General features: G+C 44.0%; 1 protein-coding gene across 1 annotated transcript in view; it reads right to left on the reverse strand.

Annotated features, from left to right (window-relative positions):
• The window catches only part of ddb1 (damage-specific DNA binding protein 1), a 143,085-nt gene that overhangs the window by 85,806 nt on the left and 41,310 nt on the right, over positions 1 to 15,969 (reverse strand). The window contains exon 10 of the mRNA XM_084061288.1: positions 11,513 to 11,615. Within this exon, the coding sequence (XP_083917414.1) occupies positions 11,513 to 11,615 (103 nt within the window). The remainder of the gene's footprint in view (positions 1 to 11,512; positions 11,616 to 15,969) is intronic.

Raw genomic sequence — 15,969 nt, forward strand, 5'->3', positions numbered from 1 at the left:
GGCATTAAAAGCCATTCAAACACATGGCTCGCCCGAGGGGAGGGAACCTAGCCCACGCCCGGGAAAACGCGAAGCCCGGAAGCCTAGAGATCGGAGAGAGGTGAGGAGGGCATTGACCCCTCATCCCTCGCCAGAATCCAGATCTCGGCGCCAGTGGCCAGCACCAGATCCCGCTGTGGAACGCTGTCTTAGGTTTGACGATCATTCTCCCGTGCGAGGTGAGGTAGAAGGAGAACATAATTCTCCTCCCCCCATCGCTCCGGTAAAGAGAATGACAGCCGCTGGCCAAAATGCCAGATCCCAACCTCAGAACATTAGAATGGTGGATGTCAAGCGTCTCCCTTTTGAGCCGGGAGCAACACAATATACCACGGACACGGGTCTCAGCTGGTCCCCTCATGTTATCGGAGCAACCCAGAAACCAGACTGGGAACACCCTAGAGAGGGCCAGGATCAACTCATTGCGGACTGGTACCCGGTCACCCCAAGAGAAGCTTACGATATTGAGTCCGCGCCTACAGCGCAGGCGATCCTGAGTTTACCCCGAGTGCCCGCTCCTTGGAAGTGTGCCTATATGACCGCGGGTTATGACCTGTTGAGGGAAAGGGCTGTTGAGCGTGATCGAGCGGTAAGGAGAGTTACAGGGTCTGTACCGGGATTGGCGGATGGGACTGGCCACCCCATTCGGAATCCTAGTCCAACCTTTGGTACTCCCATGAGATCTTCGACTCCAAGGACCCGCATGGATGTGATGGAGGCTAGGAATCAACCTAGCCCGTCCGGTCCGGTGGGTTTGGAGTCTAGGTCCCATTACATGCTACGATCCGCGTTGACGGTTTTCCCTCCAGTGCCCGAGTACATAAATACTGCCATGAGCACACTTCAGCCTACAGGTTTTAGAGAGCTGGAAGCATATCTGCCCATTAAAAGTCCAAATGAAACCATTACAGATTATGTCACCAGGTGTGCAACAAAATTGCCAAAATCTATGCTCGACTCTCAGGTCGCAGCAGCCTATTTTAACATCAAACTAGACGCAGCAATTCCTGAGGGATTCACCCCATGGAGTGTCTTGAGTCTATGGGCGGCGGCACCGGGTGAGAACCGAGCAGAATTGGTAAGAAATGAAATCGTTCACAAAATAAGGAAGGAACAAATGCCACTGTCACAAGCCATGACCCTATTGGAGCAGCAGTGCCCAGGGGACATTATGACTCAGGAACAACTCCTGTTGTCCATCCCTGGTGGGTCGCACTTAGCGGCTAGCTGGAACCTCCTGGGCCCCATTGAACGGCGAAATGCTACCATAAACTATGACCGTCTTGCCCGAATCATTGCGAAGAAAAAACAAACAGAGCGCGGTGAAGCCCAAAAACCTCAGGAACAAAAAATAAAGCAGTCAAAGGCCCGTCCTGAGCAAGACAGGGAGGAAGGCGAGGTTAAAAAATAAACCTAGCCGCCCCCAGACTTGCTCACAGACGGGAAACTCCAAAGGCTCCTTCGGGGACCAAAAACACCCCAAACAGGCTCACAAGGGGAAGATGGAGGGCCAACAGAGGCCCCCGCCCCGGCCAAAAGAGAAAGCCGATCCTTACCCTTTCATAAACAAAGAGGAATACAGCCGGTTAGGACCGGAGCAGAGACAAGAGATGTACCAAAAACAACAGGAGTGGAAACAGAGAAACCAGAGCCAGCAGCAGAATTAGAACGGCCAATATTAACCCTATTAGCAAATAAAACCATTGAGCAGGACGGGGAGTTGAAGGCCATGCTCGGTGGTGAACTATATGTTGTTGATACTGGACCTCCGACACGGAATTAGAGCACCTATCGGTCCTTGAGGAAATCTTGTTAAGACTTGCTCAATCAGGATTGAAAGTGAGCTTGAAAAAGTGCGAGATGGGACAGTATAGACTAACATTTCTTGGTTTTGATATCACCCCAGAGGGGAAGACTGTCCCTAGAGAATATTTAGATGGTATTGCTGCTAGCTCGCCCCCGGGAACTCTAGGGGAGTTAGCGTCCTTTTTAGGGAAAGGGGAAGAGGTTTCTAATCACACTCCTGGTTATGCACTCTGTTCGGCTCCCCTACATAAATGGAAAGGTTGGTTCCTCAAAAAGGGTTGTACTGAGGCTTTCTCTATGCCCACTGAAATGGTGGAAGCCTGGCACGAGTTGAGAAGGGTTGTGCTGACTGCTAAGCATAAAAAATAATAATAATAATAGAAAAACAAACAAAAACGTGCTTGTTCCTGTCAAAAGCTTATTTGGACACCGACCTCAAGTACGGCGAGGAAGAGAGGGCGTTAGCACTCCTTTTCCCCCACTCCCCGCTCTTAAGATCATGAATATGGGCATTTATCCTGAAACGGGGAAATAAGGTGGTAAGGTCCCGTTCAGGTTACATAAAGGGTTCGGCCCAGACGTCAGAAGTGTGTTCGATTCTGGAAGGAATTATGGCCTCAAACAAAACCAAATGCAAAGCCTTGATGATAGTTACAGACAGTGACTATTGTTTCAGAGGTGGAAATAAGGAGCTAGATGTATGGGATGGTCGGGGCTATATCAATGTCAAGGGTCAAGAGTTGGCTCAGGGCAATCTTTGGCGACTAATTTTTTTTTTAAATTCAGCCCAATACTGAGGATGACACATTCACTGCAAATGGCAACTGTGAGGTGGATGCGTTGGCTCAGAATCGGTCTGACAGGTTTAAGATACAGCATGTTGCGGTATTGACTCCTGCCGAGTGGCAGGAGGAAGGAGGGACCATAGCGGTTCCAGAGAGTGAGGAATGGAATCTCCTTACTCAGGTCCACACAGGACTAGGGCATGTGGGTGCCCGGCGTGTAAAAATATTTCTTGATGAGAATAATATCAGAACAAAGTCTCCCATTAAAACAGTCCCAAAAGATCAGAAAGGCTTGCGAGAGGTGCGCGGCTGCGGGAGGTTTTAAGAAAACCTGTACGGTAGACCGGGCTATTGTTTGCGAAGAAATAGGTAAACATTTCAGTGCAGATATAGCCGGACCGTTGTGCGAGAGAACTAAGGCAGGTAACAGGTATTTTCTGGTAACGGCAGACAACAGATCTAGTTGGAGACAAGGACCGGACGTCCATAAAGGGAGTGGTTTGTATGCGACCATCGGTCGAGGATCTGGGTCCACTGCCGGGAGCAATTCCCAGGACCAGGGTGACTATAGTTGAACCTGCACGGGTCAGATCCTCGGCTTTGGCGTGGTTTGCAAAACTGCGGTCTGGGGCTCCATTTGTTTATTTATAGTTAAAATCCTGTCTCTGGTCTGCAGGTGACGAGAGAGGGATGGAGCCGGAGGTGACGGAGGTTAGCGTCCTAGAGGATGCCCTCACCCCGGTTTCGGCGTCACCTGACACTAAAAGACTGAGTTGGAAGCACAAGGTTCGAAAGAATACGGGTGCAATATTTAGTTGCATGCCGTTAGCTTTCCTGACCTGATCGTTGTTTTTGTGGTCTAAAACAAATAGACAAAAATGACCTAAAAACAGCGTGTGATTTATTCTGTGCAATTAATGCTACCGGCTTTCAGCTAAATGGTTCCGATTGTGACTCAAATTGGTGGACTGTTTCCCAACTTAGATTTTGGGATAACATGGCATACAATTGGAAGACACACCGTACCATGTTAAATGAAACTCACTTGATTCAGTTGTTCTCCTACTGGGAAAAGGCACCGACACGAAATGTGACGTGTGCTCGGTTCATCACACGAAACAAGTGGATGATTCCCAGTGGGAGTGATTATGCTGACTGGACAAAGTGGACATGGATAGCAAATTGCACTTTTAGGCAGAGTAAGGGGATCTAGGTTACGGGGGAAATGGACCTAGTGAGTCGAGAGTCTGAGTGGCAAAATTATACAGCCGCACGAGACTTGACGACCTTTGAGTTCTATCCCCGAAATCCAGACGGACACCGTTTGCAATTAGTACATTTTTTATTTGGTGCCAATGTAAATTTTGATCCGGAACCGGTAGAGAAAATGCAGGTGCCCGAGAGGCTCCACCATAAAATAATGGCAGGAGAAATGACGTAAAATTCGTGTTCTGTGGACCCAGGTGAGGGCAAGGTTGAATGTCACCGGCCTTATACCACTGATAAATGGTTTAACTGGACGTTGGTCAAAACCTCTATTGATTATCATCTGTCCAGTTACCCACCTGGGTTGCCATGGTTGAAAATGTTAAATTTGCCCTTGATTTTAATAGGCCTGTTTATACTGCTGGGTCTCTTACAAACAGCAGGTTTACTGGGGACATTGTTAAAAGGGTTGCAACACATATTCAGGGGTTTAGGGAAGTTGCTATGTTGCACTCTCCGAGAGTAAGAAGAAAAAAAATAAAGAAGTAACTAAAGAGGGCGAGTTTGCCTGTGAGGTGTGATGCTGTACCATATGTATATATATATATATATATACATGGGGCAGCATCATTAAGAGACACTTCAAGCAAATTACTGCACTTGGTGGTGACTGATAGAAGAATCATAGGCGACCATGAACGGTGACCACTCAACCACATTTGACTATGACACAGCTGCGATGACCCAAGACACGGGGAATGCGCTGGTGAGTGTGGTTTCCTGTTCAAAGAGAGCTTTCGAGTGCTATTCTGGTAGACTCATTGTGTGGCACGGTAACTATTGCCTGTGCCCTGATGAGTTAATCATTATGGCCTTAATACTGTTTACAGTAGTTCTGCCTAAGAAACGATGCGATCGTGTACACTTTGGGCTATTGCTATTTCTGGGGTGTTGTTTGACAATCCTCAGAATGATAATGTGTGAACGATCGCTCGGTCTGGGGCTTATTTGGGTTGGTATGGGAAGTCTAGACACCCATCTTAAATGGTGGACACCAACTTTGTATGTCATAGCCCTGTGCATGCTGGTGGGACAAATGGTGCATGTATATTTCCATTGTGTTGCCTGGCTGCTGGCTATGATGGTGGGCGAGGCCCTGCTTATGGATGCACTACTGGCTTACCTAGCCGTGCTGGTGTTATCTCTAAGACCGGGGCCTCGTAAGAGGGAAATGGTGCGGGCCACTGTCGTATATTGGTTAATAACAGCACTAATGATAGTACTCAAGATTCTGAGCCTTTTTGATCTGATTTTTTGCTCTTAACCCCCTGCTAACAGAGGGCTTAGTTTTAGCCTTTTTAAAAGGGAGGCAGACCAGAGTCGGAAAGGTGATCATGTGCAGCCATGACAGGATTGTGGCCCGTGACCAAGCTCATGGATAATAAAAATTAAAAGAATTATGATATACATATAAACTATATATGTATCAAATTAAAACAAAACAAAAAAAAAAAAAAAAAAAAAAACATTATACGGTAATAGAATAAAATAGATTATCATTTGTTTCCTGTTACAGGGTCCAGCAGTTCGGGAGTTAACTCTTTTGACTCCGGACTCAGACTCAGTCATTTGGGTCATGTCAAGTCCAAACCCAAGTCCAAACCCAAGTCCTAACCCAAGTCCTAACCCGAATCCTGGCCAACTTTCAATTGAGGAAGATATTGTAAGCAGGAGGACCCCAATTCCGGTCCCGGCTGAACCCATGATTTTATATACCCCTGATGGGGGTTCCCTTTCCGAAAGTCAGTTGAAAGAGGGCCCGCGGGTATGACTGAAAGCAGTTTGGGGGAGTTTAGGTGAAATTCCCCCAGGGTCTGTGATGTTCCATCCCAAGGGTCATGAGGTGAATGGATAGCGGGCTCAACCTTGTGGGCACAACATTCATACGAACCCCGCTTTCGGGACGATGGTGAGTGGGACATGCCACAGGGAGCTGCACCTGTCACTGTCGTGATTTATGACCATCCAGAAGGGTCCTGATGCATGCTGTGGCGTACTCCCCAGGATCAGGAAGCTGAGATGATGTGCTTGGTGGCCCTGACTCCTCGCCTGGAAACCCAGTTCCATGTGAGGAAGCTTTGTGGAGTTACCTCCCTGGGGCATCCGGAGGGACCTGACTACAACGTGGAGAGGTCCAGGGACGGGGCCGAGGTTCTGCCAAGGCCAAGAGAGGGTGTCATGGTTGGGCTAAGATATGGCCTTGTCATTCCGCGGCCTTTGTTGACCCCGCGGCAGCTGGGTGACCTTGCCAAGCAACGCGCTCTTCTGGAGAAGAGGAACAAGCGCGGGGGGCGTCAACGTAGGCGTTGGAACGCCAATCAACTCACTGTTGCTGTGGACACTAACTCTGCTCCTTGATGCCAGCCGTCACACCACGGCCACAACTTCCTCTTTCTCAATGACTTGCTAAAAACTGTACTTTTTGCTCACATGACCTAAATGGCCATGGCAACAGCTGAAATGTTTTAACTGGTAGAAGGAAAAACCATATTAGGTTTTTCCTATTGAAATAATCTAACCAGCACCATATAAGGTTTAGCTACTGAAATGATCTAACCCGGAGGGAGGCGATCCCATATTTGGTGTGTCGGATGGAGCCAAAATTGTATAAATACTGCTGTATATCTCTGTTCTGGGGGGGTTGGGTAGAGAAGCTTGTGTGAGGTGTCACTTGTTTGTGCCTTTTACTGGGCGACGGACATAGCCTTGCGCGGAACTTCTCCCATTTGTAGCTCTCTCTGATTAGTTCCTTTTGGCGGCCACACTGCAACGAGGTTGCGGGGAGCGATAGTGAATTCTGCTGTATTCGACTGGGACCTTGGCATTGCCCATAATCTGGTTGAATAAACAGAGAATTTTGTCAGCTCCTAGCATTACCGATTGCTTGGACGCCTAATCTTAGGTAGCCTTTAGTTCGCAGGAATTGAGGAATATTATCCCGATTTAACATTCAAACAAGAATTCATGGCATTGCCCGTATCTTGGTTGAATTAAGTTGAATATGGGGATATTTTTCTGCCTGTGCCAGGCACCTTAGATTTAGGAAATGAGGAGATAGAGCTTAGGGGTCTGTTGTCTGTCTTATCAGAAATTCTGCCTTTTCATACATATATTTGTATTTTTGCTAAAAGCCTGTATTAGCTTGAGTGTTAAATAAAAACCCTTTTCTATGAGAGAAGTTTTAAGAGGATTTCTTCATACGAGCCGTTTGATCTTATCAGCGGACACTTGGGTGAGTGAGAAAATATGCAACAGAGGTTACTATAAATAGAAATAGGCATTTTAGAGTGTGTTCTCAGTGCAGAGAGGTTAATAGTTTCACAGCTACATTTGGTCTGAAGACTTCTCGGCGCGGGGCACGCGCTATCTGGGGTGCAACGGCACTGCCACTGCTACACTTATTGGGTTTAAATTCATAGGGTTTATAGGTTTTGCTGAAACTATCGAGGGTAGTTGAAATTAGGAGTGTTTTAATTTCTTCTATTTTCGTCAGGCCATTACACTATGCTCAAAATACAAACATAAGCAACACAAAGCTAGAATCTACTGTATATGTGATATGCAATATAAAATGCACACTATAGAGGCCGGTAAAGCCAACGTGGAAAGATAAATCAATAAATATGAATTATTGCACAAACTATACACACAGAGGGTAGTTGGCATAATAATATTACACATATTATACAACGTCCAAGGTTTGAATGTAGCTGGAGACCGGTGATTGCGTGTTCTTTCCGCTCTCTAAACAGCCTATCTAAAATAAAAGCAAGCAGGAATACTTGCATTATGGTTTTATATGTCTCTACCAACCCAGTTGCCGATTGATCACATCCATGTCTGTCAAGATACAGTTTGTTGTTGTCGGGCAGAAACCTCGTATCTCCGTTATTTAAAACTTGGTATGTTTTTTCCGTAAATTAATGTCCTACTTCCTCCTACAAGAGTGTAGCACAAAATTAGTGAAAATAGCCGATCTACAACACATCAAATCAAGATGCGTTCATGAGCACGTTTTGTTTGGAACGTACAAGGTAATCCTACGGGCTGGGTGGGGGGCGGCACCTGTCGGCAGGGAGTGTTGGGCGGGACTACTCTCCCTCTGCCAGTCTGAGCTCATGCCTCCTTCAATGCATGAGGGCCAACTAGCCTTCTTATCACCCGACAGGGTGGAGTTTCCCCGGTAGGACGTAGAACGTGGAAGGAACACGTTATTCCAACCAGTTCCTTTCCCCTCCATCAGGCGCCCCGGCTGACCAGGGGGAGGCAGTATATAGACCAGGATTACTGCATGTTTTTTGTGAAGGTACCTACCCTAGGACAGTGGTTCTCAACCTTTTAAGGCTGTGACCCCCAAAATAATCATATTTGAACTGGGGACCCCCCATTTTGTTTGACTCCGTTCCACAGGTAAATATTGTGAAAATAGACCATCTACAAGCTCACAACGCGAGCTTGTAGATCGTCTATTTTCACAATATTTGCCTCTTTCTTATATTATTTGACAATGTGGCCAATGTTTTATAGTATAGTTTGATTACTTTTGATGCAGTAATGGTCTTTTTCTTTTCTTTCATTTATTTGTATTTTTTTAGGTCCATAAAATATCACTTCACTGTTATCTGGGGACCCCCCCAAAATAATGTGGGGACCCGCCTGGGGGTCCCGACCCACAGGTTGAGAACCACTGCCCTAGGAGACACGGGGAGAACATGCAAACTCCACACAGAAAGGCCCTTTCACCAACCCCACCTAGGGTATGGGCGCTGATGACGCTGAGGAGAGAACACGCCCCCAGCGCCCACAGCGTCCCCAGCGGGAATCGAACCCAGGACCTTCTAGCTGTGATGCGACAGCGCTACCGACTGTGCCACCGTGCCCCGTGGAAATGTAGCATTCTTGCTAAATCCGGAATATTTACATTGCATCGTATGTGTTAGAGATCATTAATATGTGCTGTCCCTCCCACATAAACGTATACATAAAATAAAAAAATAACCAATGGGAAGATAAAGGGGTAAAAGAGGTTAAAAAGGGCACTTCCACAGTTCCAACTGTGGTGGATGTGTCAAACTTTGGAAGGTGTCTGAAGGTGTTTAGTTTTGTAATGAGGACGGTAAGCGCTTCATCGATCAGTTATCAGAGTAATTGCCTCTCATCAGGAGGTGCAGGAGGGGGTGACAAGAGGGTCAGATTTTTAAGGCAGGACTACTCAATAAATAAAGGAGTTTAACAAAAGGCAGCAGACCTCGGCCAGACCTCTGTCTCCTCCTCAAACATCACACAGACATCAGTCTCGGACGGGAGAATCCAATTTTCTCTTGATTGACCCGTCCAATCCGGGAACGCGTCATGTGTCATTTTATATTTGAGCCACAACCATTATTTTATACTTTGGCTATTCAAAAATAGCAGATATACAAGCTCATAGCGCGCCACCGAGTGCCGCGCTATGAGCTTGTAGATCTGCTATTTTTGAAAAATCTTGAACATTTGTGCAAATCTTCGAATATATATTTTTTTTTTTAAACAACATTTTTAACTCAAATCTTTGATTCTGGAGGTCCCTGGAACAAAATATTTTACAAATGTTTGCTTTAAAAAAAAACATATATTCAAAGATGTGCACACATTTTCACGATTTTTCCAAAAACAGCAGATCTACAAGCTCATAGCGCGGCACTTGGTGCCGCGCTATGAGCTTGTAGATCTGCTATTTTTGAATATCCAAAGACATCGAAAATGACAGAGATGCGTTCCCGGATGTAATGGGTTAAAGTAAGCGTGTTTTTAACACCTGCTGGAATTTTCCACGTGTGGCACTGCATGTGTTTTAGAGCTGCAACTGTCCATTACCTTCTTTATTATATTATAATCATGGATTAAAGCAAAATACACCCCCCCCCCCCCCCCACACACACACACTAGCACTGTTTCCTAAACAATTAACACAATATGTAACATTATGATGTTTTAGTAATATTGTTTCCTGCCGTTCTACATTGCTGCCTACCAGGTGAAGAAATCACAGATTGAGCCTTTAACCATTGCCTTTATATGAAATATCCCCAGACCACTAGGGTTTAATGGTTGCGTTCTATCGTTTAATTGTGGTTTAATAACCGATCGTGCTGTTCATTGTACCATCCTTGATTTTTTTTCTCTTCCCACTCGCTTTCCACTCATCCTATGCGGAAGTATCCGTATTCCGTTTCCTGTTTCCGGTTTTCGTTTCACAAACACGAAAATCGCTGGCACTGGGTGAGTATATTATGAATATACTCTGGCAGTCAATGTGTTAAAATAATAACCGAAAGCAGCCAATTTACAAGCTCTGAATGCACAGCTTGTAGATCTGCTATTTTGGCTGCACAGCATGCTTCCATAGACATGCTGGCTTCTATGTTATCCAAATGACAAAGTGTGTTTTTGATACATTTTAGAAAATGTGTAGAGAACAATCTAAACCCACCCCCAATCAATAATATCATTACAATCTATAATTGCATGCATTATAATCATTTAATTAAATCAATAACTTTGATGAACTGCTACAGCCCTAGCTGTTATATGGGGTGTGTGGGGGGGGGGGGGGGGTGGCTGAAATGGAATGTTTCCACACTGCAAACCGTTTGCTAATTGAAAATAAACGTTTCCCAAGTCTCTCCCGTGACAATTTGTCCAACTGACTCCAAATAATTCCCCAGCCAAAAGTTTTTTTTTTTGTATTCTTCTGTCGGTCTGACTAAGCCATCTGGGCTCACTATAATATAATGAGGAGAGGGATTGGCAACGATCCCTCGTGTTGTTGGCTCGGACACACGCACAGATGTTAACCCTTTAAGACCGGGAACATGTCCAGTGTCATTTTAAGATTTCTTTGGCTATTCAAAAATAGTTATTAAAAAGTATAGCATGATCTACTATGAGTTTGTATATCTGCAATTTTTTTGCGAAATCCTGGAAAATGTGTGCAAATCCTTTAATATATATATATATATTTTTTTTTTAAGTGAACATTTGTAACTCAAATCTTTGCTTTATTTTGAGATGGGGGTCCGCGGCCAAATACATATCGTTTTGGGGGTCCTTGACATGAAAAAGTTTGAGAACCACTGATTATGACAACATTTGTTAAAAAAAAAAATATATAGGATTTAGAAGACATTTGTAGAATCCCCGATTTGAGTTAAAAATATTTGCTTTAAAAAAAAATATATATATATATGTATATTCAAAGAAATTTCCAAAAATGTTCAAATAAAAATAGTATACAAGCTCATAGCACAGCACTCGGTGCCGCGCTATGAGCAAATAGCAGATATACAAGCTCATAGCGCGGCACTCGGTGCCGCGCTATGAGCTTGTATATCTGCTATTTTTGAATAACCAAAGACATCTAAAAATGACGGCGGTCTTAATGGGTTATGGTTGGAGTGGATCTGATCGTAGAGTCAGCACTGGAACCAAGGCCAGTACATGAGAGAGAGACGGGGGAGAGAGAGAGAGAGAGAGAGAGACAGAGATAGCGGGGGTGGGAGGGGGGGGGGGGTTGACTGTGTCAGAGGACATCACAGAAAGTCCAAAGAGAGACGCCTCGTTCGCAACAAACAAACCTTTGATTCCTGGAAGGTCGATGCTGGCGTGCTCGTGAATCCCAATGCCGTTGCGGATGATTCTGAGCGAGCCTTCTTTGAACGCGCCCGAGCACGTCACCAGCTGCAGGGACCAAAAAACAAGACAGAGAGAGAGAGAGAGAATTAAGTGACAGACGAGACGAAGGAAAACAACAGCAGTTCCACACAGAGAAAAATAACGGCGCTGTCAGGCGGGAAAACCTCTTATCTCTTATGTTTGAACCTTTTTGTGTTTTTTTTTCCCCGTAAATTAACGGACCTACTTGATCATACTACAGCGTCACACAAAAGTACAGTGGTGGAAGAAGTACTCAGATATATTACTTAAGTAAGAGTAGCAATATCACATGTAGAGATACTCTGTTACAAGTAAAAAGCCTGTGTTCAAAATGATATTTGAGTAAATGTACAGAATAATTGGTGTCAAAATATACTTAAAGTACCACAAGTACTAAAATGTTTGAAAATAGCCGATCGACAAGCTCAGCTTGTAGATCTGCTATTTTCAAATAGCCTATGTATAAAATAGAGCTAAAGTGGTTAATGTATGTTTTATGATATAATAATCTATATCTGCAAAGTAACTCAAGTTTTCAAATAATTGTAGTGGAGAAAAAAGTACAATATTTGCCTCTGAGATGTAGTGGAGTAGAAGTAAAAGTATTGAAAAAATATACTCCAGTAAAGTAAAAAATACCTCACAATTGTCCTTAAGTACAGTACTTGAGTAAATGTTAGTTACTTTACACCACTGTAAAAGCAGCTGATCCGCAAGCGAAGCGACGCGTTTTTGAGCTCGTCGATCTTTCGCAACGTTTTGAATTTGAATCCTGAAAAAAAGTAACAGTTTTTTGGACATGCGAGGTTTCTACCTTTTGAAAGGTAGGTTTCTACCTTTCAAAAATAGCAGATCTACAAGCTCGTAGCGCGGCACTCGGTGCCGCGCTATGAGCTTGTAGATCTGCTATTTTTGAATAGCCCAAAGTGTAAAATAATGCTTTTTAGCTCAAATCTAAAAATGACACAGTTCCAGGTCTTAATGGGTTAAGCACAGCGCTCTTGTCTCGACAGGTGTGTGTGTGTTGCAGTGGGTGAATCACCATCCATTTGTAATAACGGGCAGCAGCAGCAGCATCATCATCTCTACCGAGATGAAAACCAACCAACGATAAAACGGCTGGATGGAAGGCTTGACAACTCAGTGCTCCCTAAAGATGAATATCAGGGGCGGTTTGCCATGTCTGACTGACTGACTGTCTGACTGACTGACTGACTGACTGACTGACTGACTGAGCGGGAGGATAATGGTTGTTATTGAGCAGAGTGAATAAAAGGCAGCATGACAGAACCGTGTGGCCTGAGTTTATAATCCATTCAATCCGGGGGAACGCATCCCTTGTGTCATTTTTAGATTCATTTGGCTATTCAATAAATGGCAGATCTACAAGCTGATAGCTATCAGCTTGTAGATCTGCTATTTTCTTTTTAAATCGTGGAAGATTTGTGCAAAAAAAAAAAGGGAAAAAAAAGAAGAAAAAAAAAATGAAAAGAAAAGGCAGGACAGGACGCGATGCGTTCCCGGATTGAATGGATTATAAGCTCAGGCCACACGGTTCTGTCATGTGCCTTTTATTCACGCTGCTCAATAACAACCATTATCCTCCGTTCATTCAGTACACATATATATATATATATATATATATATATATATATATATATATATATATATATATATATATATATATATATACACACATACACACACACACACACACACACACACACACGCTTTAAAGCGAACATTTTGAACTCCAATCTGTGCTTCTGGGGGGGTCCCTGGAACAACATGTTTTGAGATGGGGGTCCGCGGCCAAATACATATCATTTTGGGGGTCCTTGACATGAAAAAGCTGGAGCAACCACTGATATAGCGTCATACTGTTAGTATTTAGAAAACATTTTTGTCTCCGCCAGTATGGTGGAGAGTATGTTTTCGTCTCCGTCCGTCCGTGTGTGTGTCCGTCTCAGCCAAGCTAACATTGGTCAAGCTTCACGTGACACGTGACAATATGTTGTCACCAATGCTTTGATTGGCTAGTGAGACACATGATGACATAAAATCTATAAATATCACCACGGTAGGGGTGTGCCGATATATCGTCCCGCGATATATCGCGATACGTTTCCACGACGATATGTATCGTTTCGGAAAAAAAAAATATCGTTTTGATTTTTTTTTTTTTTTTTTTTTTTTTTTACACCAATCAAAATAATCAGGCATGCAAACAGCCCCGAGGTGAAAAGGGTGACAACATGTTGTTTTTTTTTCGGGTCAGGTGTCACACTATTGCCCTATTTGGATTCAAAACGGCTGAAAAGCTACAAGTTTGCATGTCTGAATAATGCAAAAACAGAATTATTTGTTTGCATTTCCTTTTTTTTCTCCCCCATTTATTTTCATAATAAAAAAAGTGCGTATCGTATCGAAATCGTATCGAAGTTGTGAGCCAAATATCGTATCGTATCGTTTCGTGAAATTAGTGTATCGGCACACCCCTACACCACGCACTTCAAAAAATCATTTATATGATTTTTTGAAGTGAGCTTCCATCACTGTGATGACCACTGTTGTTGTTGCCAGACCCAAGGGGTCTTTGTATCTGTTTTCTCCATACATGGTATGTCACTTTGTCCCCCGGCCCCAGCCAAAAAAAGTCTGGGAGGAAGAAAACGGAGCACACGTGCGCAAGGAAACCGGGGTTTTGGTCTGCCTTCAGCGCATCACTTCCGGTGGTGCGACTATGTTTTCATTCCCAATATTTCTACACGGAACACTAACACCACTTCTCCCAGAGAACATGGATTGTTTTGGTTATAAGCCCACTTGTTTCTATGATGAAAGAGCAAGTTAAAATGTGAATATCTTTCCGTGGTTTTGTCTGCTCCGCGGACGCTATTGTTAAATTAGTTTCGGTTAGTTTCTAGTAGGGAAGGATCGACGGACACGCGAATCCCGCCCACTACATTTGATTGGGTAGAGCGCGGCCTGCTTCCTGATCTGAAGGCACGCCCATTGCGTACACGTTATGACGAACCTCCCCGACAGATTCCAACGCAGAGCAGAATCTGTTCTTGAGAGAATACAAAAGAAGTGATGCGTGGTTGAAGTGTGGCTGAATGCACTCAGTAGCTGAGGGTGTATTGGTGCGTGTGTGTGTGTGTGTGTGTGCGCTATGAAGTCACATTGAAAACATTCATAATGGACTCAATAGATTAGTCTGACTAACCACTTAAGCCCCTGCGTTATCCTTTGTCATACAACATAGCGTGGTGCAAAAAAATCCTCTATTTGAGCCATTTCAGAAAAATCTATGATTTTATTTAACCCATTAAGACCTGGAACGCATCTGTGTCACTTTTTGATTTGAGCTAAAAAGCATTATTGTACACTTTGGGCTATTCAAAAATAGCAGATCTACAAGCTCATAGCGCGGCACCGAGTGCCGCGCTATGAGCTTGTAGATCTGCTATTTTTTGAAAAATCGTTAAATGTGTGCAAATCTTTGAATATATATTATTTTAAAGCGAACATTTTTAACTCAAATCTTTGCGCCTGGGGGGTCCCTGGAACAAAATGTTTTGAGATGGGGGTCGACGGCCAAATACATATCATTTTGAGGGTCCTTGACATGAAAAAGTTTGAGAACCAATGACTGATATAGAAACATAGGTTTCTACATGTCTCCTAAATCTCAACAGTTTTCTGAAAAACGTATGTTTCTATATCAGTGGTGCTCAATCTTTTTCATGTCAAGGACCCCCAACATTATATGTATTTGGCCGCGGACCCCCATCAAAATATTTTGTTCCAGGGACCCCCCAGAAGCAAAGATTTGAGTTAAAATGTTCGCTTTAAAAATATATATATTCAAAGATTTACACACATTTTCACAAATTTTCAAAAATAGCAGATCTACAAGCTCGTAGCGCGGCACTCGGTGCCGCGCTACGAGCTTGTAGATCTGCTATTTTTGAATAGCCCAAAGTGTAAAATAATGCTTTTTAGCTCAAATCTAAAAATGACACAGTTCCAGGTCTTAATGGGTTAAGCACAGCGCTCTTGTCTCGACAGGTGTGTGTGTGTTGCAGTGGGTGAATCACCATCCATTTGTAATAACGGGCAGCAGCATCATCATCTCTACCGAGAGTTTTTCAGAATAACTGTTAGGATTTAGAATACATTTGTAGAATCGGCTTCAGGTCTTAAAGGGCTAAACGGAGACAGCGTGAAAAGAAGTGACGCGAGCGTGCGGCTGAATGCACTCAATAGCTGAATAACTTGTGAAGACGAGTCGACCTTCTGCCTTTTTGGAACTATATCAAGTCTCCTCTCTGGAGCTTTGTCTGAAAAACCCTGACACGCCGCCTCAACGTCT

The sequence above is a fragment of the Gymnoscopelus microlampas genome (assembly GCF_963454915.1).
Source record: "Gymnoscopelus microlampas genome assembly, chromosome: 1".
Taxonomy (NCBI): domain Eukaryota; kingdom Metazoa; phylum Chordata; class Actinopteri; order Myctophiformes; family Myctophidae; genus Gymnoscopelus; species Gymnoscopelus microlampas.